This window comes from Myotis daubentonii, chromosome 2, assembly GCF_963259705.1.
Source record: "Myotis daubentonii chromosome 2, mMyoDau2.1, whole genome shotgun sequence".
Lineage (NCBI taxonomy): Eukaryota > Metazoa > Chordata > Mammalia > Chiroptera > Vespertilionidae > Myotis > Myotis daubentonii.
Genome location: NC_081841.1, coordinates 7,506,689 through 7,533,064, shown reverse-complemented (window position 1 = coordinate 7,533,064; position 26,376 = coordinate 7,506,689). Strand labels below are relative to the sequence as shown.

Below are 26,376 nucleotides of genomic sequence, written 5' to 3'. Positions count from 1 at the left end.
GCCTGCGGGCCATAGTTTGCCCACGGCTGCTAGAGTCTAGACCAGGTAACTGAATACAAAAGTCCCAAGGTTGAGCGTGGACCTATGAACCAGGAGGTCATGGTTCCATTCCAAGTCAGGGCACATGCCCGGCTTGTGGGCTCCATCCCCAGTGTGAAGTGCGCAAGCAGGCAGCCGACAATGTCATCGCTGATCTCTCTCTCCCTTCCTCTGAGCCATGCTCCTGGCACACAGCAAAGCAGCGGGAGAGCAGGACTGGAGTCCAGATTCCCACGAGTGCTGTGGATGGATGGGCAGGCGGCTGAGCGAAGTCCCTGATCCACGTGCCGGCTTCTGTTGCTTTAAACCCCCGGCCCCACTCGAGAGCTTCCCTGACGCAAACCCACAGTCCCCGAGACTCCGACTCCACCCGCAGCCTGAGCACGTGCGTGGGACCAGGACTCGCGCCAGGACCTCACACCAGAGCTGGCCTCGTCTCTGCCTGCTCCAACCTTAACGTGCAAAACGGGGAGGCGCCTTTTCTCAATGCCCTTCGCTATGTGGGACCAACTCTCCACTTTTACACCCAGGAAGTGTAGTCTTTTGAGACCGGAACGTTGGAAGACATCTGTCACCGCAGGCAAACCGTTTACACCTAAATCCAACATCAAGCCCTCTCGTAGCCCAATTTCCCTTCAGGCGAGAAATCGGCCGACCAAAGCTGCCAGCCATCTTTTGTGTGGCAAAACTTTGGGTTTCTTTGCCCATAGTATATTATGCCGAACTATTTTATGTCCTTACTTCCAAATTCACGCAATAAATTCAGGGTCACTTTCCTCGTAAGGCCTCCATTTGGAGAAGAAAGGAAACTTAAGGGGTTTGTCGTCTTCGCCCTTCCTAACATGGCAGCCTGAGCGTGCCGGCGGTCCCGGCAAGACTTCCGGTTTCCGGGCGGGCCCGGGCGGGGCTGGACTTCCGGTCTCGCGACGCAGGCGCAGGACACTCCTTCCGCTCTCTCCGGCTGTGTTCACGAGCCTCGCAGTCATGTCTTACCCCGCCGATGATTACGAGTCCGAGGTAACCTGGCCCTAAGCGCGCGCTGGGCTCCGCGACGGGGGCCGGGCTCCCTGGGAGCGGGTCCCCGCGGTGAGACGGGGCCCGGCGGCCTCTGGGAGCCCCCGCGGGCCGCGGCCAGCTCCTGCCTGCCGCCCGGCCCGCGCGCCCATGCCGCGGCCACCCCTCCCGGCTCCTCATCGGCCCCGTCTGCCCGCCCACTTCCCGTGTCCGGTCTCCCCGTCCTCTTCTTTTCCAAGACCCGGGACGGAAGCTGGCTACGGGGGCTGTGTCTCTGTAATCGAGCACTTCTTATATCTGGGGCTCGGACTTGTCAAATCCTGCTGATTCCTAGCTTTGCTCCAGCTTGCTACCCCGCAAGGTTGTGTTGTCACTGTGTGCCGAGTCTCCCTTTGCGGGCATGCGGGTTTCTGAAAGGCAGGGGCTGTTTCACCCAACTCTGCACCCTTAGTACCCTGCCTGACACACCGGCCCCGGGACGAGCATTTTGGGTTCACGGCGTGGTGACTGCCCCTGTCTTTGTCGTTCACAGGCCGCCTATGATCCCTATACTTACCCCGGCGACTATGATATGCACACAGGTGAGACTCGTCTGGTGAGCTGGGTGCCTGCAGGGACGGGCCCCTTTATTAACGCCTGGGAACAGCGCTGACGGGCACCTGTTTAAAACCGCTTCTTGATGTCTGGGCTGGAGTCAGTCATTAGCGCCCAGCAGGAGGGCGGTGTGCAGCCTGTAAACCAGCCTTCCTCCTGGCCCACCTGGAAACCCTAGGAGGGGAGGACTACTGACCTGGCTGTGGTTCTGTTGTTGTTCAAACTGTTGGCCGAAGAAGAAAATCTTGTAAAAAAACCAAGCCCAAATGAGATCTTTTGTGAAGGTTTCTGAGGTTTCTTGAAATGTCGTAGTGACTTGGTTTGACTTAGTAAGTGCCATGCATTGTTCTGGGTACTTTGTCCTTACAACCGTTCTGTAAAGCATGTATATTAATGTTGTCTCCATTTGACAGAGGAGAAAACTGAGCACAGAGAAGTTTAGTTCCTCCTACCAAATCATATAGGTAGAAAATGGCAGTAATTTATCCACTCAAATAATATTAAATACCTACTACTTACTCTCCCTTTCCACAGTCTTTCCCCCTCCTGCAGCACACACACCTCTTCTGGTCCCCAGGGTACATCTGCACACAAGACAGACAAGATTCTTTCCCATGTAGACTTTAGCTTCGAGGGGGAGAAACAGGTCATAAGTAACTTTGGTGGTAAATGTTGTGAAGAAATAGGGTGACGGGATTGGGAGTGCTTTGGGGGGATTACATCTGAGTATTTAAAGGGGGAATTACAGCCTATTTGATAAGTTTGAGCTTAATTTGGGTGATGGATCTGGCCCTTTTGTTATATATGTGGTTTGGAAAGCACTTTGTAAAATATTTATTTATTATATCCAACCTCTAGGAGATCCAAAGCAGGATCTGGCTTATGAACGTCAGTATGAACAGCAGACCTATCAGGTGATCCCCGAAGTGATCAAAAACTTCATCCAGTATTTCCACAAAACCGTGTCAGATTTGATTGACCAGAAGGTGTATGAGCTACAGGCAAGTCGTGTCTCCAGTGATGTCATTGACCAGAAAGTGTATGAGATCCAGGACATCTATGAGAACAGGTATGGGCTGCTGGCTGACGGCACTGTACTGGACAGTGCAGGCAGAGAGAGAGAGTGGTTTAGCCAAGCATGTGGTCGGTATTCCTCCCCTAGGAGAACGTGTAGTGAGGAAAACGGCTGGCACCCTGGGAAAGATGTTTTGAGGGGAGAGCAAAGAAAGGAAATAGCAGAGGGGACAGTAAGTGAGCAAAGAAGTGTGAGAAAAGTAGGTAGTAAATCAGAAAGAAGTGTCATAGGAACTAAAGAGAGAAAAGACTTTGAAGCAGGAAATGGTAAAGAGATGTTAAGTGCTCTAGCAAGATTGAGACGAGAAAGGAGCCACTTGAATTTGACAACTTAGAAGGTACTTTGGTAACCTTAACAAAGTCAGTTTCAGTGGAGTGGTGGAGGCAGAAGCCAGATGACAGTGGGACACGAGAAATGGGGGTTGAGAAAGGCGAATTTGTAAGTGCGGAGGTCTTACAGGGTTATGGAGACACTTTGTTTTGTTGTGTGTTGTGAAGGGGAGTTTGAGTGTGTTAATAGGAGGAAAGGGAGAGGTGGAGCCTGAGAATCAGGGGCGTTGAAGGAGCTGCTGGAGGAATCGGGAGAAAGAAAATGAGCATAACCCTCTCGGGGGCTGTGAAGCATGTTGGACAGCGGTGTGTGGTTGGATGCTCTAGGTCAGCTGTGGTCTAGACTTCAACAAACAGATTTGTTTCTGTGTTTGGAGAGAGGGAGGAGGCACAGTACTCTAGCAAGTGGAAATAGTGTTGCTAAGGGAGCGAGGAGGTGAATCTGAAAAGTAGTTCTCAAATCAGGGATTTGCAAGCACCTAGCGATCATGATGCAGAGGCAGGAGATGATCCTGAAGAGCTTGGGGGTGCCTCACTGATAGAAATGGAGCATTTCACTGTATTAAGACAGATTGTCTGAGGTAGAGTTGGGTTGAGGAAAGTTGTAGACTTGGATGCTCTGGCCCTGGCCTTATTTCTGTGACATCTTCCCCTTTCTGAGCCAAAGGCCCTCGTCTGTAAAATGTGAGAGTGGCTCTTGGGTCCTTTTGTTTCAAATTCTAGAATTATTCTGCTTGGTTTTCAGCTGGACGAAGCTGACAGAAAGATTCTTCAAGAATACGCCTTGGCCTGAGGCTGAAGCCATTGCTCCACAGGTTGGCAACGGTAGGTGTGCACTCTGTGTGCTGGATAGGATCCTGTGACGGGTCATTAGAAGCTCAGGGTGACCTGTGTCTGTTTTGCTCACCATGTTATTTCCCTAGGGGTTGGTGCATCGTAGACCCTTGGTAAGTAACTTGTTGAATGAAGGTTGAATAAATGAAGAGGACAAGGTCTCTCACACATGCTGAAAGCTGAAATTAAGATCTGCCCTAACCAGTTTGGCTCAGTGGATGGAGCGTCGGCCTGCGGACTGAAGGGTCCCGGGTTCGATTCCGGTCAAGGGCATGTACCTTGGTTGTGGGCACATCCCCAGTAGGAGGTGTGCAGGAGGCAGCTGATGTTTCTCTCTCATCGATGTTTCTAACTCTCTATCCGTCTCACTTCCTCCCTGTAAAAAAAATAAAATGTATTTTTTAAAAAAGATCTTTTATGTTAATCCTCACACAAGGATATTTCTTTCCATTGATTTTTTTTTTTTTTAGTGAGAGTAGAAGGGGAGGGAGGGAGAGAGAAACACCGATGTTAGAGAGACACATCAATTGGTTACCACCTGTACCGCTCTGACCAGGGCTAGGATCAAACCTGTAACCTAGGTGTGTGCCCTTGACTGGGAATTGAACCTATGATCCTTCCTTTGGAGCTCAGGCTGACATTCTAAATGCAGCCACACTGGCCAGGGTGAGATCTTGATCTTGACTTGTTTCCATTTCCCTCTGAAACTTGGGGGGTCCTTACAGTGGCTCTGGGATGGGCTTTCCAGCCTCCCATCTTTCACTTCCTGATGGTGTCTTTAATATATGATGTGAAGCAGGAGGGTCTAACTTCATTCTTTTGCATGCAGCTATTCAGCTGTTCTAGCACCAATTTTGAAAAAAACAAGCTTTCCCCCTTGAATTGTCTTGGCACAGTTGTCGAAATTGGTTATCATGTAAATGTAAGGGTTCATTTCTGGACTTTGAATTTGATTCCATTGATCTATATGCCTAGCTTTAGGCTTATACTCGTACTACACTGTCTTTTTTTTTTTTCTTTTTTAATGTTTTCATTGATTTTTAGAGGAAGTGAGAGGGATAGAGAGATAGAAATATCAATGAGAGAGAAACATCATTGATTGTCTGCCTCCCCCAACCTGGGCATGTGCCCTGACCAGGAATCGAACCCTGACTTCCTTGGTTCCTGGGTTGACACTGAGCCACATGGGCTGGGCATGTACTACACCTTCTTGATTACTGTAGCTTTGCAGTTTGAAATTGAGAGGTGTGCTTTTTTAAGATTATTTTGATTTTTCTTAATTTCTTGGATTTCCATATGAATTTTAGGATCAGCTCATCAATTTCTACAAAAAAGTCAGCTGGGATTTTTTAAAAAAAATATTTTTATTGATTTCAGAGAGGAAGGGAGAGGGAGAGAGAGATAGAAACATCAATGATGAGAAAGAATCATTGATTTGCTGCCTCTTGCACGCCCCCCACTGGGGATCGAGCCCACAACCCGGGTATGTGCCCTTGGCCGGAATCGAACCTGGGACCCTTTAGTCCGCAGGTTGACGCTGTATCCACTGAGCCTAACCGGCTAGGGCTCAGCTGGGATTTTTATAGGGATTGTGTAGAATTTGAAGACCAGTTTGAGGGAGTATTGCCATATTATTTTATTTCTACTTTTTTTTCTCCTTTTGGAGTATTGCCATTTAAAAAATATTTTCATTGCCCTAGCCAGTTTGGCTCATTGGATAGAATGTCAGCCTGCGGACTGAAGAGTCCCAGGTTCGATTCCAATCAAGGGCACATGCCCGGGTTGCAGGCTAGATCCCCAGTAGAGGGTGTGCAGGAAGCAGCTGATCAATGGTTCTCATCGTTAATGTTTCTATCCTTCTCCCCCTCTCCTGTCCTCTCTGAAATCAATTAAAAAAAGAAACATCAATGATGAGAGAGAATCATTGATTGGCTGCCTCTTGCACGTCCCCTACCAGGATCAAGCTCACAACCCACGCATGTGCCCTGACCAGGAATTGAGCCATGATCTCCTGGCTCATCACAGGTCGATGCTCAACCACTGAGCCACGCCAGCTAGTCTGAATTATTGCCATTTTAATATTAAGTTCTCATGGACACTGGATGTCTTTCCATGTATTGAGGTCTTTAATTTCTTTTAGCAACGTTTTATAGTTTTCAATGTATACGTCTTGCACTTTTTTTCCTAACTTTTTTTTTTAACTTACTATTAGTATCATCATTGTTACACAGGTTTAGAACTCACTCTGAAAAAAATGTTATTTTCATGTTGTTCAGACCTTATACTCTATATAATATAGAGCCTATATTATAGAGCCTGTTTGCCTATAAAGAACGTAATATTATTATATTAAGAACATTAGGAGTTTCATAATGTACTTTTAAACAGGTAAAGCTTCACTGTACACCAGGGTATAAAAGGAGATTTGGTATAAAAATTCCCCTCCCTAAGTCTTCAGTTTATCTCTCTGGGGCCATCTAGTGTTATATTTTTTTGTTTATCTTTCTCATGATACTCTATGCATACATATGCAAATAGGAATACGGTTCACTTTTCTTTTAAATTTCTTTTTTATTACTGATTTCAGAGAGGAAGGAAGAGGGAGAGAGAGATAGAAACATCCATGATGAGAGAGAATCATGGGTCGGCTGCCTCCTGCAAGTCCCCCACTGGGGATTGAGCCCACAACCCAGGCATGTGCCCTTGACCGGAATTGAACCTGGGACCTTTCAGTTTGCAGGCCGACGCTCTATCCACTGAGCCAAACTGGCTAGGGCTGTATTTTGTTTTTGTTTTTTAAATTTATTTACTGTCTAAAATTTTACATGTCTCCTTTTTCCCCAGTTGACCCTCCCCCTCTCCCGCCCAGCCATTCCCACCCTGGGCAAGCCCCTACCGCCCCAGTGTCTGTGTCCATTGGTTATGCTAATATGCATGCATACAAGTCCTTTGGTTGCTCTCCAACCCCCCCTCCCCTGCCATTTGTCTCTGGATCTATTTTTGTTCATCAAATTATATTGATCATTATATCCCACATATGAGTGAGATCATGTGATACTTATCTTTCTCCGACTGGCTTATTTCACTTAGCGTAATACTCTCCAGTTCCATCCATGCTGTTGCAAATGGTAAAAGTTCCTTTTTTATAGTGGCGTAGTATTCCATTGTATAGATGTACCACTACAGTTGACTTTTGGAACAACGTAGGGGTTAGGGGTGCCGAACCCCCACACAGTCAAATCTGCATATAACTTTTGATTCCTCAGAAACCTTTGTTTCCTTTATGTCAAATGGCACAGATCAATGCATATAGTTGGTCCTTTTCATCTACAGTCTCCTGACCACAATAAAAAAATAGTACAGGTATTTACTGAAAAAATTCCATGTATAAGTGGACTTGCACAGTTCAAACTGTGTTATTCAAGGCTTAACTGTAGCTCTTTTGTTCCTTTTTCATATAAATTAAATGTCCCTTTCCATTTTAAAAAAATTCATTATATTTTTGGAGAGTACATATTCTGCATCTTCAGCATTCCTAAGGCCACCTCCAAGTTTGATGATTTGCTGGGAGGACTCAGTACTCCGTGTGTAGTTGTCCCCACAGCTATCAGGTTTATAGCAAAAGGATTCAGAGCAAAGTCAGCAAAGGGGAAAGGTGCATGTGCTGAAGTCCAGAGGAAACCAGGCGCAGTTTCCAACAGTCCATCCCGTGCAGTCACACAGGCACACTTAACTCCTCAAACGGGATTGGAGGACGAGTGGATGGAGTGCCAGAGAAGCTCATTACAGGCTTGGTGGCTAGGGATGTTATCTGGCCTGGTCACGTAGGCACACACTCTGCCTAACATGTCCCAACATTCCAGACTCCCAGAAGGAAAAGTCAGTGTTGAGAATAAACCATATGGTTGGAACAGTTTAGGCCCAGTGGGGGGAGCCCCTTATCAGGGTGGTGGGAACCCTTCTGAAATCGAGGTTCCCAGGTGCTAGCCAAGTTCCAACTAAGTCAGTGATACCCATGTATTTGCAATTTTGATAGGTAGCATCATACTGATTTTCATGGAGTTACCATTTACTTATGTGCTGGTTTATTTAAGCAACTGTATGGCGAAAGTCTCTAAATGGTGAACAGGAATGGGCCTGAATTAAATTGATGAGGTTGAAAGAGTAAAATGAGAAATGAATTTTCTTTTTTAATTGAATTTATTGGAGTAACATTGGTTAGTAACATATAAATTTCAGGTGCACAGCTTTATAATACACCTGTCTAGTGTATTTTGTGCTCACTGCCCCACGTCTAGTCTCTTTCCCTCGAGAAACAACTTTTCCTGTTGGGTGTATTTTTAGGTGTAAGTGTTAGAGTTTAGCTGTTCAGTCTCTGAAATCATGTTTATCCCTTTACTGACCCCAAGGAGCTAAAACTGCCAGAATTCCCTAGTTGTTTTGTGGATTACTAAAGTACCCCTTTGCCATCTCTTTCAGATGCTGTCTTCCTGATTTTGTACAAAGAATTATACTACAGGCACATATATGCTAAAGTCAGTGTGAGTATCTAAACGTTGCTGCCAGGTTTTGTTTGTTTGTTTTTAAAATATATTTTATTGATTTTTTTTTTTTTTTTTTTTAGAGACAGAGGAAGGGAGAGGGATAGAGAGATAGAAACATCCATGATGAGAGGGGAGCATCATTGATGGGCTGCCTCCTGCACGCCCCCCACAGGGTATCAAGTCCGCAACCCAGGCATGTGCCCTGACTGGGAATCGAACCAGTGGCCCCTTGGTTCCTGGCTCAATGCTCAACCGCTGAGCTACACCAGCCGGGCTGCTGGCAGTTTTTTTAACTTTCTGCCATTTTGTCCTCAGAACACAGTCCCCAGAACACAGTGCCCAAGAGTGGTTGGCATGTTTTAAGAAATGGCAGTGGGAGAATTGAGTCTAGAAAGCTGGGTATCTATTCCAGACAAGCTATAACACTGCATGGCCTGTCCATCCTTTTTAGTTTTTCCATCCCCAGTTCTCCTTGGCTGGGCACTCATCACGGTGCACTGGTTTAGGCTGCCATCCTAATAGTGTGTTCCAAGCACCTTGTGCTGCCTCTGCTTGGAATGTCCTTTTATCCCTTGTGCATTGCCACGGAGCCTTCTTCTCTCTGAAACATAAATAAAACTGTCACTGTTTGCCAGGCACAGTGCTGGGCTCTTGGAATACATCCACGTGTCTACTCCCACAGTGATCCTGCAAAATAGGCAAACTGAGGTGCAAAGAGGTTGCTTTTTCTCTAATTCCTACAGTTAGTTGATAAATTTGAATCCAGATCTGTCTTATTGTGACACCAGGGTTCTTTTTACCACATTACCTCAACTTTGGGCACTTGCTTAATTCTTTTCTTCCTAATTTATAAATTTTAGAGTGCCTGAGCCTCTTAAAATACAATCTGCACTGCCCTGGACGGTTTTCTCAGTGGTTAGAGTGTTGGCCCGTGTAATGCAGGGTCACAGGTTTGATTGCCAGTCAAGGGCACATACCTGGGTTGCAGGTTCAATCCTTGGCCCCACTTGGGGTGTGTGCAGGTTCAATCCTTGGCCCCACTTGGGGTGTGTGTAGCATGTTTCTCTTTTTCTCTCTTCCCATCTGTCTCCCTCCCTTCCACTCTCTAAAGATCAATGGAAATAATATCCTTGGGTGAGTATTAACAACAACAAAACAAAACAAAACAAAACAAAACAAAAAAAGCATCTGCAGTATTTATGTACACCAGTGACTTACAAATCTCTTAGGCTCCAGTCTCTCCAGATCCAGATTTTAATCTACTGTTCAACACCTCCACTTAGCTGTCTAATAGTCATCCAAAGTTTAAAATGCTTCAAATTGAACTCTTATTTTCTCTCTCAGCCTGTTTTGTTTTTTGTTTTTTTTAAAATATATTTTATTGATTTTTTACAGAGAGGAAGGGAGAGAGATTGAGAGTTAGAAACATTGATGAGAGAGAAACATTGATCAGCTGCCTCCTGCACATCTCCCACTGGGGATATGCCCGCAACCCAGGTACATGCCCTTGACTGGAATCGAACCCGGGACCCTTCAGTCCGCAGGCCGACGCTCTATCCACTGAGCCAAACCAGTTTCGGCTCTCTCAGCCTGTTTAACCCATGTTCATTATCTCAATAAATGATACCACCAGGCACCCAGTTACTTGGACTGAACACCTTGGTATCATTCTTTTTTTTAAAATACATTTTTATTGATTTCAGAGAGGAAGGGAGAGGGAGAGAGAAAGAAACAAACATCACTGACGAGGGAGAATCATTGATCAGCTGCCTCTGCACGCCCCCTACCGGGGGTCAAGCCCACAACCAGAGCACATCCCCCAACCAGGAATCGAACCCTGACCTCCTGGTTCATAGGTCAATGCTCAATTCTGAGCCACACCAGCCAGGCATTGGTATCAATCCTGACTTTTCTCTCATTTGACATCAAGCTTGCAGCAAATCTTGTTCAGCTGTACCTTCAACATACTATTTGAAACCAACTACTTTTACCACTGCTGATAGTTCAGGGCATTATCTCATACCTGAACTACTGAGTAGTTGCTCAGCTGGTTTCGGTTTCCACTCTTGCCCACTTAAGTTTTTTTGTTGTTGTTAATTCTCACCCAAGTTTTTGCATTGATTTTTAGAGAGAGTGGAAAGGAGAGGAAGAAACAGAGAGAAACACTGATGTAAGAGAGACACTTCAATTGGTTGCCTCACACCCAACCCCAACCAGGGAATCGATCCTGCAACCGGGGTAGATGCCCTTGACCAAATCGTCTGGGACCCTCCAGGCTGCGGGCCGACGCTCCATCCACTGAGCCAAACTGGCCAGGGCCCAGATAGTATTTTAGACTTTAACGGTCATAATGATCTCTCGAATTTATTTAACTGTGCTGTAGGTAAGGAGTGGTCATGGCTGTGTTCCAATAAAACTCTATTGAAACAGGTGATGGTGGATTTGCTGACCTCCAGGCCTAGATTTTGTTTTCTAGGTTTTTGTTTGGACCTTAAAGACCTCTTCATTCCTGGCCCAGTGTAGTCCAGTGTGGCATTGTCTCTTCCTACCTTAAAGTCCCACAGTTTTACCTTTTTGCCTTTGTTAGTACTGTGTTTGCTGAAACACCTTTCTTCCTCTGCTTTGCTGGATGTGCATGCCTGTTGCCTAATGTTTGGGTAAGGTTGTTGCCATAAAAGCTGATTATTGTGGCCCTGGCTAGGGTGGCCCAGTTGGTTGGGCCTCGTCCTGTGCACTGAAAGATGATTCGTTCAGTTCCCAGTCTGGCACATGCCTGGGTTTCGGGCTTGATCCCCAGTAAGGGGGCATGTAGTGAGGTAGCTGATTGATGCTTTGCTCTCTTGCATCAATGTTTCTCTCTCTTCTCTCCCCCTCTTCCTTCCTTTCTTTAAAAATAATAATAAAAACAAAAACCTGACCATTGTTGTCTGGTACTCAGTGTCTCTTGGAACTCAGCACTTTTTGTCTTCCCTCTTGCTGGAGTGCTCTTTGCATATTAAAAAGGAGAGAGCAGATATCAATTCTGTATTTGTTGTCAGCTTTCATGGACACCACTAGTAACACATTGAAATTAATGATCTGTGTCCTGATGTCTCTGCTCTCTTTACAGGGGGGACCTTCCTTGGAACAGAGGTTTGAATCCTATTATAACTACTGCAATCTCTTCAACTACATTCTTAGTGAGTCTGGGGTTTGGGCAAGTGAGGGAGGGAGAGGGTGTGATGAGGCCTAATGTTGACCTCCAGCTCTTTTTAACAGGATTTAATGTGCAGATGGAGAGGGGATAATGCCTTCTGATACACAGTTTTTTAAAGATTTTTTTAGCCCTGGCTAGTGTGGTTCAGTTGGTTGGGCCCATCCTGTGCACTGAAAGGTTTCTGGTTCAATTCCCGGTGGATCATATGCCCGATGCCCGGGTTTCGGGCTCAGTCCCCAGTAGGGGTCCTGTAGGAGGAAGATGATGGATGTTTGGCTCCCACATTGATATTTCTCTTTCTCTCAAAATCAATGAAAAAATATCTTAAAAAAAAAAAGAGATGCTAGACAGGGTTTCAAGGAAGAGTATGGAAACTCACAACCTTTTTAGTTTTTTTTTTACCCAAGGATATGTTTTTATTGGTTTTAGAGGAAGTGAGGGAGCGAGAGAGACATTGACGTAAGAGCAAAACGTTGATCTGCTGCCTCCTTCACATCCCCCTACCAGGCATTGAGCCCACAGTCTGGGCATGTGCCCTGACTGAGAATCAAACTGGCGATCTTTCTGTGCATGGGACAAGGCCCAACCAACTAAGCCACACCGCCAGGGCATGACTTACCGTCTTTTTAAGAGAGAAATTGTAAAATGTGCTCTGCAGCCTTACCAAGTGGGCAAAGTCCTTGCTTCTAGCCTGACTTTTCTGTGATCTTCTGTGCAGATGCTGATGGTCCTGCTCCCCTTGAACTACCCAACCAGTGGCTCTGGGATATCATTGATGAGTTCATCTATCAGGTATCTGGTCAGCCCTTAGCCTCGTTTTAAATAACTGATTTTAGCTGTTACTGCCATTGCTTGTGTTATTAAAAAGGTGCATGGTATAAAAATATGCCCATCCTGGTCTAAACTGAAATATCCCATGGCGGTGGACTCCTCTGTTGTTGTTTTTTGTTTGTTTGTTAAATTCTCGCCTAAGGATATGTTTTTATCTTATTTTATTATTTTTAAAATATATTTTTATTGATTTCAGAGAGCAAGGGAGAAGGGAAAGAGAGATAGAAGCATCAATGATGAGAGAGAATCATTGATCGGCTGCCTCCTACATGCCCCCTACTGGGGATCGCGCCTGCATTCTGGGCATATGCTCTTGACTGGAATTGAACCCGGGACCCTTCAGTCCGCAGGCCAACAGCGCTCTATCCACTGAGCCAAACCCAAATATATATATATATATATATATATATATATCTCCTCATCTGAGGACATTTCATTGATTTGTAGAGAAAGGGGGGGAAGGGAGACGACAGACATCTATATGAGAGAGAAACATCGATTGGTTGCCTCTCGGTATATGGGACGACACTCCTACCAACAGCCACACCAACCAGGGTGCTTTTTAAATTTTTAAAAATCAACTTTATAGAGGCATAATCGACATACAATAAATGTACCAATAACATTTCAATCACTTTTAATTTTAGTAAATAGTAATACATTGCCCTCTCAAAAGGCTGTATCAAATTATATGACTACCAGCAGCTTTGGGGAGCACGCTTTCTATATTGGATGTTAATTTTTCTGTGTAATTTTTGTCAATTTGATGGAAAATGAACAAAAATCTCATTTTCATAATTTACATTTATCTGACAACTAAAGAGATTGAGCATTTTCCCTGTTAATAGACCAATCCTCTTTTTCCTTGAGATGGTCATCAGTATCCTTTGCCTATTTTTTTATTAGACTAGAGGCGCGATGCATGAAATTCGTGCAAGGGGCTCGGCCCTCGCAACTCGGCCGGCCCTTGTAGCCCCTCACAGCCCCGGCTTCATCGGGAAGGTCCGCAGGTTGGTTTCCGGTTGTCTGGAATGTCGTCCAGACGGTCGGTCAGCTGTTCGGTCTAATTAGCATATTAGCTCTTTATTATATAGGATTATCTTGTTTTTATTAATTTATGACTGTCTTTACTCTTAGACGAAGATATTACTTTAGAGTTGAAGAACAATCTTAGGTCATCTAGGACTTACAGCCTTTCTAGGTCACTGGTTTCCAAACCAGAGTGTGCACCAGAATCAACCAGGGTGCTTTTTGAAAATTATGATTGAGCAGATGGTCTCTTATGCTATTATTCTCTGGGTGATCCTTGGAGCCAGCCCCGTGCTGATCTGATAGAACCACTGCTCCAAATCTTGTCTTTGGTACAGAGATGACTCAGATTGGATGACACACACATAACAGATATCTACCCCCTTTCCACCACATCATCATTCATATGCAAAGCCACATATGAATAGAAATCTGTTACAAACCACCTCATTCTGGTGGTCAGATTAACTGCATTGTGGAGCTCAGGTATAACTTTAGGCTGTGTTTGACTCCAAAATGAATGTTGTTCTTTGTTTTTTTTGTTTTTTCACAAACTACCTCTAATCTTAGAGATTTTTACTTAACTTTAGAACAACTAACATTTGGTAATGAACAAAATCCACAGCTAATCAAAGATGGCTCTGAAAAAGCAAATAGTGTGCAGAGAGGTGTAGCATGAGTAGGAGTAGTCTCACCCTCACCTTTCCCCAGTCCAGAGTCCCGGGCATCGCCTCGCCTTCTGCATCGTGCGCTTGGGCTGTCACCTTGGAGTTGATGCCACTGCTGCGTCTCTCCCTTCTTTCCCAACAGTTCCAGTCATTTAGCCAGTACCGCTGTAAGACCGCCAAGAAGTCAGAGGAGGAGATTGACTTCCTTCGTTCCAATCCCAAAATCTGGAATGTTCACAGTGTCCTCAATGTCCTTCACTCCCTGGTAGACAAGTCCAACATCAACCGGCAGCTGGAGGTGTACACAAGCGGAGGTGGGTGCTGCTTGCCGTCCGCTCCACGTGACTGGAGGCCGCAGGGAGTGCGGAGGAGTCACCGCCTCCAGGGCTGGGCTGTTGCTCCTCTGGTTGTGAATGGTAACCGAGTGCCAAAGTTGGGGCTACTGGGCCTGGCAGTTGGCCGACAGCCCGAACCAGCACTTCTGCGATGTGCATTTATAAACATTCCTGTTTCTCCAGGCCTTTGTTAAGATGACACACTTTTCTAACGTTTTGGTGTCAGGACCGCTGTACACTCTTAATAGATTGAGAAGATCATAGTTAACATGTAAGTTTTTGGTTGGTTGGTTGGTGTTTTTCATTGGGAAGAGAGGCATTTTCACAAATCTCTGTGGTGTCCGGCTTCTAGAAGAGGTGGGCTCTCATTTCTATTCCTGGTTTCGTCTGCTGCAATGTGCTGTTTGGTTGAAGTACGTTGAGGGGGAATCTGGCCTCACAAAGGTAATCAGTTGGGAAAGAAAGAAGTTTTTAGCAGCCTTGCCAGGTGGTATGGGTGTGCTTTGCTACCACAGTGAAACTTGACAAGCGGTGTCTTACAGGTTAGCTGCAGGAATCTGAAACTGTATCAGTGAACTTTTACTTTGGCACATTAAAATGTACTGGTTGCCCTAGCCAGTTTGGCTCAGTGGATAGAGCGTTGGCCTGTGGACCAAAGGTCCCGGTTCAATTCTGGTTAAGGGCATGAACCTTGGTTGCAGGCTCCTCCCCGGCCCAGCCTGTGCAGGAGGCAACCAATTGATGTGTTTCTCTTACATCAATCTTTCTTCTTTCTCTCAAAAAAAAAAAAAAAAAAAAAACCAATGGAAAAATATCCTCAGATGAGGATAAAAAAAAATTTTCACTGGTTTCTCCAGCTTGAATGGGTCTTTTGCACATGCATGATTTTGTAAAATATTGGTTCATTGAGTTGTAAAACTTTCCAAATGTTAACACACTTGGCTAGACATTTTTTTTGTTAGATAATTTTTTTAAAAAATATTTTATTGATTTTTTACAGAGAGGAAGGGAGAGAGATAGAGAGTTAGAAACATCGATGAGAGAGAAACATCGATCAGCTGCCTCCTGCACATCCCCCACTGGGGAAGTGCCCGCAACCCAGGTTCATGCCCCTGACCGGAACCGAACCTGGGACCCTTCAGTCCGCAGGCCGACACTCCATCCGCTGAGCCAAACCGGCTTTGGCATGTTAGACAATTTTTTAAAAATCACTTTTATTTTTGCTGTCAGCCTCATCAGATAAGCCTTTATTTGGAAGTTGTTGAGCTCATAGTGGCAGATAGAAGTTTTTTGTTTTAAGATACAAATTTTATAAAAGTCTAATTTTTGCTTAAAAGCTCAAATTTTTCTTTGGCAGCAAACACTGTCAGTTGCTTTCATTGAAGTGTAGCAGCCTGGCTTCATTTCATTTTTGAGAAAATGGCTGCTAAATGCCTAAATCTAAATGTCCATAGTTTTTGTGTCTCTCATTTTTTTTTCCAAGTAAAAATGGTGTTTTGTGGAAAATCCGCTATTCTTTTATTTTTCATTATTTCATTATTTAATTATTTATTTTTACTGCAAGGGTGTGGTGGCAAAGAATACAATGACTAGGTACAGTTTGGTGCCATTGCCTGATTTATGCCAAGTTGTCAGTAGTTTTACCTGGCATTGTTTTTGCATCATTGGTGTAAATTTCAACTCAGTGGTAAAGGCAAATAGCATCTTAGTGTTATTAAGAAAATAGCTTTGACCTTGTGAGCTTCCTGAAAAGGGAAGGGAGGTCTTGGTGAGAGGGAGCCTCATATTCTCAGGTGTGTTGGGACCAAAAAGTAAAAAATAAAAGAACTGCTACCCTCCACCCAACTGTAGGTAGATTTAAGATTAGCCTAAGGCCAGGCATGCTGTTTCCTGATATTCCTCCGAAGGCAGAGTTATTCCCTGTGGCAGGAAGCTGTAGAGGCCGGCAGTGAGTGAAGAATTTACTGAGTGACATTCAACGCTCAAGCCTGCCTTCCTTACCTCTCCCTGCTGCAGCGTTAGTGTCTCTCTCTCGCAGGTGACCCCGAGAGTGTGGCCGGGGAGTATGGACGGCACTCCCTCTACAAGATGCTTGGCTACTTCAGCCTGGTGGGGCTTCTGCGTCTGCACTCCTTGCTGGGGGATTACTACCAGGCCATCAAGGTGCTGGAGAATATCGAACTGAACAAGAAGGTAATTAACTGTTTCCTCGGCCTGTCTGCATCTGTTAGGGCAAACACAAGGGAGGGGAAAGGACTCCTGTTCCCTAGACCAGTTGAAAATTGAGAACCGGGAAACCACTGCAGTGAAAATCTGAACCTGGACAACAATGTGGTTTCTCTTTGGTGTTTACTTAAAATATTCAGTCGTCTTTTGATTCTGTTTCCAAAACAGAATGATAATGCCAGGTATTTACTATTCAAGTTTCACTAGTCTTAATTAACAAAAGACTTAGTTCTAAGGTGGTATAAATAATAATATGATTAGTTATGGTTGTTTTGCCTAGCCACATAAAAATCGATACCTTTTTGTTTGACTTACGTGTCTGTCTTCTAATTTATCTGTTCCTTTATGGGGCTTACTTACAAAAGCAAGGAGTAGAAAGCAAGGAAGAATGCAAAATTGAGGTGTAGAATGTTTAGAGCTGAAAAATTTTGGGGTTACTCGGTCCAGTCCCTTTGTTAAAGCTGAGAAAATGGGGGCCTCAGGTCACATAACGAATTGGTGAATGGTAGATACAATGCTCAGAGCCTCTGACTCCAGCTGACACTGGGCCCATTCCCTTTCAGATCCTGTCTGGGATGAACTGGTTTTGGGCCTCATGGGTGCTACTTGCATTTCCTTCCACAGAGCATGTACTCCCGAGTGCCCGAGTGCCAGGTCACCACATACTATTATGTTGGTTTTGCATATCTGATGATGCGTCGCTACCAGGATGCCATCCGGGTCTTTGCCAACATTCTCCTTTACATCCAGAGGACCAAGAGCATGTTCCAGAGGACCACATACAAGTATGAGATGGTAAGGGGGCTTCTGACTGCTTTTGGTAAATGCCATCCAAACTTTTGTTATTTTAATATACTTTTTCAGCACAATGATTTCTTTATGGCTGGTCTACTCTAGGAGTTTTTTTGTTATGTCTATTAACTCAGATCATGAACGCTTTGATAAGAACAGTGCCTTTTAACCCCATCAGTGCCTACACTTATTTATTCAGCAACAATTTGCTGAGTGTTCTCTGGGCTGTGGGTGTTTAAAAATGAGTTAGATGATGAGGGTATTGTGGTCAGGCAGTTTGCCATGGGGGTGGATGGGTCCAAGGACATGCATAGAATTGGGAGGAGCTTTTAGGCAGAGCAAAGCTGTGGAGACTTGGAAGTGTATGGTGATGTAGCAACACAGTAAACCATTTGGGCTAGAGAGCAGAAAGTAGTCAAATTGGGTGTTAGATTCTGGGGAAACCTTCATTACCCAGCTGAAGTATTTAGTCTTTGTACCATAGGCATGGAGATACCATCAAAGGTTTCTGGGTGAATTGATCATAACTGGTGTGGAGGCTTGACCTGCTAGTAATGAGTGTGGCAGAATGGAGAGACTGAGAATTACCAGGACAGAATCCAGGAGACAACTAAGGAGTAGTTGAGTAGAGCTAGAGGAAGGCTTGGGGAAGACATTGGGAAAGTTAACTGAGTGGTGCAAGACAAAGGGGGAAGTCAAGGGTCTGTGAAGTGCGCTGGAGAGAATGGTGGGGACCTCCGAAAGTCCATTTCTTTTGACCCTACTCCAATCTCACCCTCACCCCCAGATCAACAAGCAGAATGAGCAGATGCATGCGCTGCTGGCCATCGCCCTCACCATGTACCCTATGCGTATCGATGAGAGCATTCACCTCCAGCTGCGGGAGAAATACGGGGATAAGATGCTACGCATGCAGAAGGGTGACCCACAGGTCTACGAGGAGCTTTTCAGCTATTCCTGCCCCAAATTCCTGTCTCCTGTCGTTCCCAACTACGACAATGTGCACCCCAACTACCACAAGGAACCCTTCTTGCAGCAGCTGAAGGTGTTTTCTGATGAAGTGCAGCAGCAGGCCCAGCTCTCAACCATTCGTAGCTTCCTCAAGCTCTACACCACTATGCCTGTGGCCAAGCTGGCCGGCTTCCTCGACCTCACAGAGCAGGAGTTCCGCATCCAGCTTCTTGTCTTCAAGCACAAAATGAAGAACCTGGTGTGGACCAGCGGCATCTCTGCCCTAGACGGAGAATTTCAGTCAGCCTCTGAGGTTGACTTCTACATCGATAAGGTATGGTCGCCCCTTGGGCTAGGTTCTCGGGGGCACTTTCTGTTCATGCATTAGCAATACATATTTATTGAGCTCCCATTGTCTTCCAGTCAGGGTTCTGGGCATTTGGGATACATTAGTGAACAAAATCAACAAAGATTTCTGCACTTTTGCTAACATTCTAATTTTAAAGAATAGACAGTAAACATTGTAATTAAGCAAAAAATTAAAAGTTGCCAAGTGCTATGGAGTCAGGGTAGTGGTGGTGGAAAGCATGGGTTGCAGCTTGGCTGGGTAGCTCAGTTGGTTAGCATTGTTCCAGTATGCCAAGGTTGTGGGTTCAATCCCTGGTTAGAGCACATACAAGAATCAACCAATGAATGCATAAATAAGTGGAACAACAAATTGATGTTTCTCTCGCTGTCTTTCCTGTGTCTAAAATCAATAAATAAATGGGGGGGGGGCGGTAAATTCTGGAAAAAAAAAAGAAGAAGAAGAAGGCAAGAAGGCACAGTTGCAGTATTAAATAAGGTGCTCAGGATAAGCTTTGTAGAGAAAGTGAAATTGAAGTTAAGACTTGAAGGAGGTGAGGAAATTAGCCAAGCAAATATTTGATTGAAGAGCATTTCAGGCTGAGGGAGCCTGAACTTCTTATAATGGAACTAGGGGCCCAGTGCATGAATTCGTGCACTTTGAAAGGAACTGTGGGCTGAGAGGCTGCGGTGGACACGGGTGGGTCTCGGCACATCCTCCCCATCCCCATCCAGCCCTTCCCACCATGGCTCCCGGTCCTCTGTCTGCTGTCTGCTCCGCTCCCACCGCCACTGCTCCCATGTGCTGACAGCGCTGGCCCCGCTCACACCCGCTGATGGCGTGGAGCGATTGGGGCCAGCGCCGGCAGTGGGTGCGAGTGGCAGCTGCTGGCACCGATCGACCCTCAGGAGCAGGGGGAGGTGGAGAAGCCCTCAGGGGCGATCGGGGCTGGCAGCCATGGCTCGCACCCGCTGATGGCGCTGTGTGATTGGAGCCAGTGCCGGGTGCTGGCAGCAGGTGTGAGTGGTGGTGCTGGTAGTGGGTGCGAGCACCAGGCGGTATTTCAGGAGCAAAGAATTTTCAGTAACCACCAGAGGCTCACCCCGATGACAGTGACCAGCACCCCACCTTCGTCTGGTGCCCCCACTGACCTCCACCATCCCGCTGCGGCCAACACCTGCCATGTTCTGTGCTCTACCACCTGCTGCCGATGCCTGCTATGTTCTGTGCATGACCCCTGGTGGTCAGCGCACGTCATAGCGACTGGTTGTTTGGTTGTTCCTCCATTAGGTCTATCTGCATATTAGGGTTTTATGTGGATAGATAGATCACAGTGTATGTGCTCTTTCTGTTGTGGTAAATCCTCACTAGAGGATATTTTCCCATTGGTTTTTAGAGAGTGGAAGGGAGGAGGATAGACAGAGAGAAACAGCCATGTAAGAGAGACACGTTGATTGGTTGCCTCTCGTACACCCCCCACCAGGGATTGCAGGGCCAGGGATTGAGCCTGCAATGAGGTATGTGCCCTTGTGTGCCCTTGCCAGAACTGAACCTGGGACCCTTCAGTCCACTGGCCAACGTTCTATCCACTGAGCCAAATTGGCTAGGGCCAGTATGTGCTTTTTTTGTGTCTAGCCTCTTTTGTTCAACATTACATTTGAGAGAATCACATCCAGTGTTGTGTGTAGCAATAGTTCATTCATGTTCATCACTCTATTCAATATCTACCTTAATTTTTGACTGCCTTTTTTTTTTTTTCATTCTTGCTGCTAATGGATATTTGGGTGGTTTTGGCTATTGCAAAAAGTGCACATGTGGCTTTTTGGGGTAGCTGTCAATGGTCCATTTAGGTTTTCGGTTTTGGGTTTTTAAGCCTTCCTTATGCTTGTGTATGCACAAGCAGTATTGCGGTGGTTTCCTCTCTGGAGGAGAGGAGGGTTGAGGAACAGTATTGGTTTTCCCTGTTGGGATTTTAAGTTCAAGTTGGACATTTTAATGTCCTAGTTAGGTTTTTTAAAGAAATAAATTGTTTTATTTTCTTGAGTTTTCCCCCCAGACTTAAAATATGCCAGATTCCTAGAATTGCTTTTTCTATAAAATATCACTCCCCCCTTTATTTCCCCCGTATGTATACACTCACAAGTTAAGAAAATGTTCTTGTTTTCCTTTTCTTTTTTTGTTTTTTGCTCTTTCTTTCTCTTTTTTTGTTTTTTGTTTTTTTTGTCTATGTATATAGACCTCACTCTGTTCTCCATGTCTCTTAAACCCTTCTTCCATCTTCTTGTTTCCTTTATTCTGGATAACTTTGTTTTGACTGATCATTCTACCCCTAATTTATCTCTTCAGCTCTATTTCTTTCTTTCTGTAATTCTTTCTTGCTCATGGTGCAGTGTGTCCTTATGTGCTTGAGTATTTTTTACTATAGAGCAGCGGTTCTCAAGCTGTAGGTCGCAACCCCTTTGGCGGTCGAATGACCCTTTCACATCCTGCATATCAGATATTTACATTTTGATTCATAACAGTAGCAACATTACAGTTATGAAGTAGCAACGAAAATAATTTTTTTTGATGTTTCTTTTTTTTTTTTTTAATTAGTTAAGGTATTACAAATGTGTCCTCATCCCCCCCATTAACCCTCAATCTCTCCCCCGCCCCCGCCCCGCACACTCATGCTCCCATCCCCCTGTTGTCCATGTCCATTGGTTTGGCTTATATGCATGTATACAAGTCCTTCGGTTGATCTCTTCCCCTTACCCCCGCCCTCCCCTACTTTCCTTCTGGGGATTGATAGTCGGATCGCTGTTTCTCAGTCTTTGGATCTGTCCCTTTTCATCAGTCTATGTTGTTCTCTATAATCCACAAATGAGTGAGATCATGTGGTATTTATCAACGAAAATAATTTTATGGTTGGGTCACAACATGAGGAACTGTACTTAAAGGGCCAAAAGGTTGAGAACCACTGCTATAGAGGGTTCATTTGACCTTGAAAAACTATTTGTTGACATTCTTTGAAGGCTAGTGTGAATATTTATTTCTCTAGAGCTTATTTGTTTTTTCCTTTTAAAGTTGTCTAGAGATGTTTCTGGTCTGGAATCAACATAGACTGAGCTTACAAGACTATGGTTTTCTGGATCAAACCCGCGGCAGCTTAGGCTGCAGATTATCAGAAGAATCACCTGTGTTTCTAATGTCTCGGGGATGGGTCTTCTTTCTTCCTTTATTCACCTCTCCACCCTTGGAGAGCATTGCTTCGTGTCAGGAGTGGGATGGCAGGTCTCTTCTGGTTTATTTTTAGCTTGAGGATGCAGCCCTTTAGGATCCCAGCATTATAAGGAGGGTCTTCTGTTAGGCTGGCCCTGGCCTTGGTTTATCTCTGTCCAAATTTTCTAGGGTTAGCAAATGCCCTCCGCACAGATGGGGCTTCTATGCTTTGCTTACAGAATAGTTCTTCATTCTCTTTTCAACTCTGTGATGCTTTAAGGAGATTTAATTTATTCTGCATTTTTAGTTGTTTTAAGAAAGTGTGTTGATCGAAACATCATTAATTTTTTGACAGTGTTTTAGATGACTATTAACATATTCACAATGTTGTGTAACCATCATCACTAACTCCGCACTATTTCCATTACCTCCAAAAAGAAACTCCCTGCAGTCATTCCCAGTTCACCTAATCTCTGGCAAACCAGGAATCTGCTCTGTCTCTGGGTTTGTCTCTTCCTAAGATTTCATATAAATGGAATCACAAAACATGTGACCTTTTGTGTTTGGCTTCTTTCATTGAGCATATTTTTAAGTTTCGTCCAGGTTGTAGCATGGATCAGTACTGTATTCCTTTTATGGCTGAGTCACATTTTGTTGATTAATTATTTGATGGATAATTGAGTTTTCACTTTTTGTCTATTGTGGATAACACTGTTATGAATATTTGCATACACGTTTTTGTGTGAACATACTCTCTTTGTATATACCTGGTTGCCAGGTCAGTTTTGGTAGAGGGTGTTTTATTTTGTTTTTTTTAAATATTTTTATTGACTTCAGAGTAGAAGGAAGAGAGAGAGAGAAAGAGAGAGAGAGAGAGAAACATCAGTGATGAGGGAGAATCATCGATCAGCTGCCTCCTGTAAGATCCAGCCTTTGACCTCTTGGTTCATAGGTTGACGCTCATCCACTGAGCCACACCAGCTGGACTGGTAGTTTGTTTTTGGAAGCTCATCTTGTTAAACATAATCCTCTCATTTAGAGTTTATGGCTTTTGGAAGACTTGGTGTTTGTCAGAATTTAGCTGTCCTTGACATGCACAGACTCACCAGAAGAAGAAACACATCAGCAGTGGAAAGTTTTTCAATATGTTTTCTTCTTCTTTTGTTGTTGTTATTGTTTCAATGTGTTTTAAATCCTGCTTTTAAAATTCAAACAAAATTGTTGGTCCCTTGTGGTATCACATCAACTACCTAAAGTTCTTTTTCAGTTGATTCCCAGTGGCTTACATATACACATTCTTTGGTAATATCAGTAACCTGCTGCATACCTGTGTAATATCTTAGTGACCCGATGAACTAGTCCCAAATATCTGGGTAGTCTTCAATAAAACACTTCTCCCAAGAATTAGCAACTTGGTTATCTACACTAATAAAAGAGAAACATGGCAATTGGCGTACAACCGCTACCCTTCCCATTGGCTAATCAGCGAGATATGCAAATTAACTGCCAGCCAAGATGGCGGCTGGCAGCCAGGCAGCTTGAAACTAACATGAGGCTTGCTTGCCTCAGTGATGGAGGAAACCAACTGTTCCCCACCTGTGGCTGCAGGCCTCTGAGCGGGCAGTTTAAGAAACATTGTAACAAAGACCGCAGGACTTCAGCCAGCAGATTCGCAACATTGTAAGCAAAGGCCAGAAACCTACTTTCAGCTGCACGGAGGCCTAAGAGCTGGAGCCAAGTTGCCTCAAGGTAAAGCTGGCCCAGAATGAAAAAAAAAAGAAAAAAGAAAAAAAGGAGCGGTTGGGAACTTCAGTCAGTCCCAGCCTGAAAACAGCCCTCAGCCCCTCACCCAGACTGGCCAGGCACCCCAGTGGGGACCCCCACCCTGATCCAGGACACCCTTCAGGGCAAACCAGCCGGCCCCACCCATGCACCAGGCCTCTACCCTATATAGTAAAATCGTAATATGCCTCCCAGCACCAGGATCAGCGTGACAGGGGGCAGCGCCCAAACCCCCTGATCGCCCTGCGGCTCTGTGTGTGACAGGGGGCGAGGCCCCACCCCCCTGTGCAGCCCTGCTCTGTGCCTGATAGCGGGGAGCTCCCCAACCACCCCCCCCCATGGGCCCTGCTCTGTGTGTGATGGGGTAGAGCCATAACCTCCCCATCGGCCCTGCCCTGAGTGTGAGAGTGGCGGCGCCCCAACCCCCTGATCGGCCCTGCTCTGTGGGTGATAGAGGGCGGTGCCCCAACCCCCTGATGGGCCCTGCTCTGTGCGTGACAGGGGGCGGTGCCCCAACCCCCTGATTGGCCCTGCTCTGTGCGTGACAGGGGGTGGCGCCACAACCTCCCCATCGACCCTGCCTTGAGTGTGACACGGGGCGGTGCCCCAACCCCCCAATTGGCCCTACCCTGAGCATGACTGAGGGTGGCATCACAACCTCCTAATCTCCCTGCTCTGTGCATGACGGGGCGGCGCCCCAACTCCCCAATCGGCCCTGCTCTGAGCCCGACCAGGGGCTGCACCTAGGGATTGGGCCTGCCCTCTGCCACCCGGGAGCAGGCCTAAGCCAGCAGGTCGTTATCTCCCGAAGGGTCCCATTCTGCGAGAGGGCACAGGCCGGGCTGAGGGACCCCCCCTCCCCCCCGAGTGCACAAATTTTTGTGCACCGGGCCTCTAGTAATTAATAAGATTTTGCTATGAGATTTAGGTTAAATTATAATATGAGTCAGTCAGTCCCAAATGGAAAAGGTTTTAACTGCATGTTTTGTTTTTATTGTTTCTCTTCCTGGTTCAGGTTTGTCTGGCAAAATGCTGCTTTTGGGGCAGGAGGGTGGGGGTACTTTTCTCATCCCTGACTTAAAAAAATCCTGTCCAAGATTCAGACAGTTCTTGGGTCTTAACTTGGATTATGTAGGAACTTACAGGGAAAGTGGTGTTCGACAAAATATTTTGAGCTTAAGAACAAAATGTAAAATCTTGGCTAATTTGCAACCCGTGTATGAGGATGAAATGCTGTTTTAAATGTTTTTAATTGCCAAAAGATTCGTGTTCATTGAAGAAGACTACAAAATAAAAATAATGAGTTAGCAAGAAGAAAATAAAAATCAGTCATCTACAAAGAGCTGCTATGAACGGGAAAAGCGCTTTCTGGGTTTATCTAGCAATTAGCATTGTGATTATCGGCAAGTATGTAAGTGGCTCCGCCGCACCGCTTTGATCTGACTTTGCTTTTCCCACAGGACATGATCCACATTGCAGACACCAAAGTTGCCAGACGCTATGGGGATTTTTTCATCCGGCAGATTCATAAATTTGAGGAGGTGAGAAGTCTGAGAGAGGTGTCTGGGCTGGGGACAGAAGTTAGGAACTAGGTGGGAGTTTTAATCTTTTTCTTTTTTATTTTCAAGAAAGCCCCAAACTGACCCTTGAAGTTTCTGAGCTAGACTGGCTAGCTGCTTAGGGTTTGGGGAGTGGGTTGGGCCTGTAGGAGTTGCTGTGTCAGCCTTCTCTGGAGCATCTCTTTCCAAGATCTCCCTCTGCGGATGGCCAGCAGCCCTGTTTCCCTCCGTAGTATTTCCTAATATGGGTGGATTCACTGCCTGCTCTCACCATCCCTCCCCATTTGGCAGTTATTTTGCAACTTAGACAGGTCTGGCCAGTTCCGCAGGCAGAGGACAGGGAGCAGCTCTGTTTTGACAGACTTGATGCAGTCCGTGTCTTGCCCAAGGAGAGGTCTTGTGGGTCAGGCCAAACACTGCGAGGGTATTGGGTCTCTTTTTGTCCTGGTGCTTTGAGTCGCCAGCAGAGGTCACTGCTCTGCTGTGGTCCATGCCACCAGGCTCCTGCAGGGTAGTAATACAGCCTGGCAAGTCTAGCCACTGCATTGCTTTCCTGTGTATAAAATGGGCAGAACAGTGTAGGGACGGGGTGTGTCTGTTGAGTGTGAAGGGCAAGGAGAAGAACAATGTGAAAGAATTGTGAGAGGTCCCGTGAATGTCCGGGGGAGGACCTCTCTGGGCCTTTCCACAGAGTAGCTGCCCACACTCACATCAGATTCCCCCTCCCTGACCTCAGAGGGCCGGCCTGGGAGCCTTTGCCCTGGTGATCGCACACGCCGTAGGACAAGGCTTATCTCTCCTTTTTCTCTTCTAGCTCAATCGAACTCTGAAGAAGATGGGACAGAGACCCTGAGTGCATTCACTCTCGCTTTAGCCATGAACTTATTTTGATGTCGTCGTCGGTGGGGAGTGATCTTGCCATGGTGGAGCTTTTACCCAGCTCCGTCGTCAGCCTGTCAGCCGAGTTGAAGTTTATTTGAGTCAAGGACTGAAATGTTTTCAGTAGGTCTCAGTAAAGGATCTTCTTTGGA

General features: G+C 45.6%; 1 protein-coding gene across 2 annotated transcripts; it reads left to right on the top strand.

Moving 5' to 3' along the window:
* Positions 1 to 972: 972 nt before the first annotated feature.
* On the top strand, positions 973 to 26,376 carry EIF3L (eukaryotic translation initiation factor 3 subunit L). Of its 2 annotated transcripts, XM_059681590.1 has the most exons (13): positions 973 to 1,056; positions 1,586 to 1,634; positions 2,506 to 2,716; positions 3,797 to 3,876; positions 8,365 to 8,426; positions 11,539 to 11,608; positions 12,344 to 12,417; positions 14,296 to 14,467; positions 16,527 to 16,681; positions 17,339 to 17,509; positions 18,294 to 18,791; positions 25,247 to 25,327; positions 26,160 to 26,376. In XM_059681590.1, exons 1-13 carry the CDS (start codon positions 1,024 to 1,026, stop codon positions 26,196 to 26,198), a joined length of 1,695 nt encoding a protein of 564 aa, XP_059537573.1. In that variant the 5' UTR covers positions 973 to 1,023; the 3' UTR covers positions 26,199 to 26,376. The 2 variants fall into 2 exon arrangements, with proteins under 2 accessions (XP_059537573.1, XP_059537574.1); XM_059681591.1 differs by lacking the exons at positions 973 to 1,056; positions 1,586 to 1,634; positions 3,797 to 3,876 and having other exon boundaries at positions 2,638 to 2,716.

Excerpts from the sequence above, each read along its gene's own strand:
- EIF3L (XM_059681590.1), top strand. The coding sequence starts at position 1,024 with ATGTCTTACCCCGCCGATGATTACGAGTCCGAG. Across the intron at positions 17,510-18,293 it reads CCACATACAAGTATGAGATG|ATCAACAAGCAGAATGAGCA; the intron begins GTAAGGGGGCTT and ends CCTCACCCCCAG. Across the intron at positions 25,328-26,159 it reads AGATTCATAAATTTGAGGAG|CTCAATCGAACTCTGAAGAA; the intron begins GTGAGAAGTCTG and ends TTTCTCTTCTAG.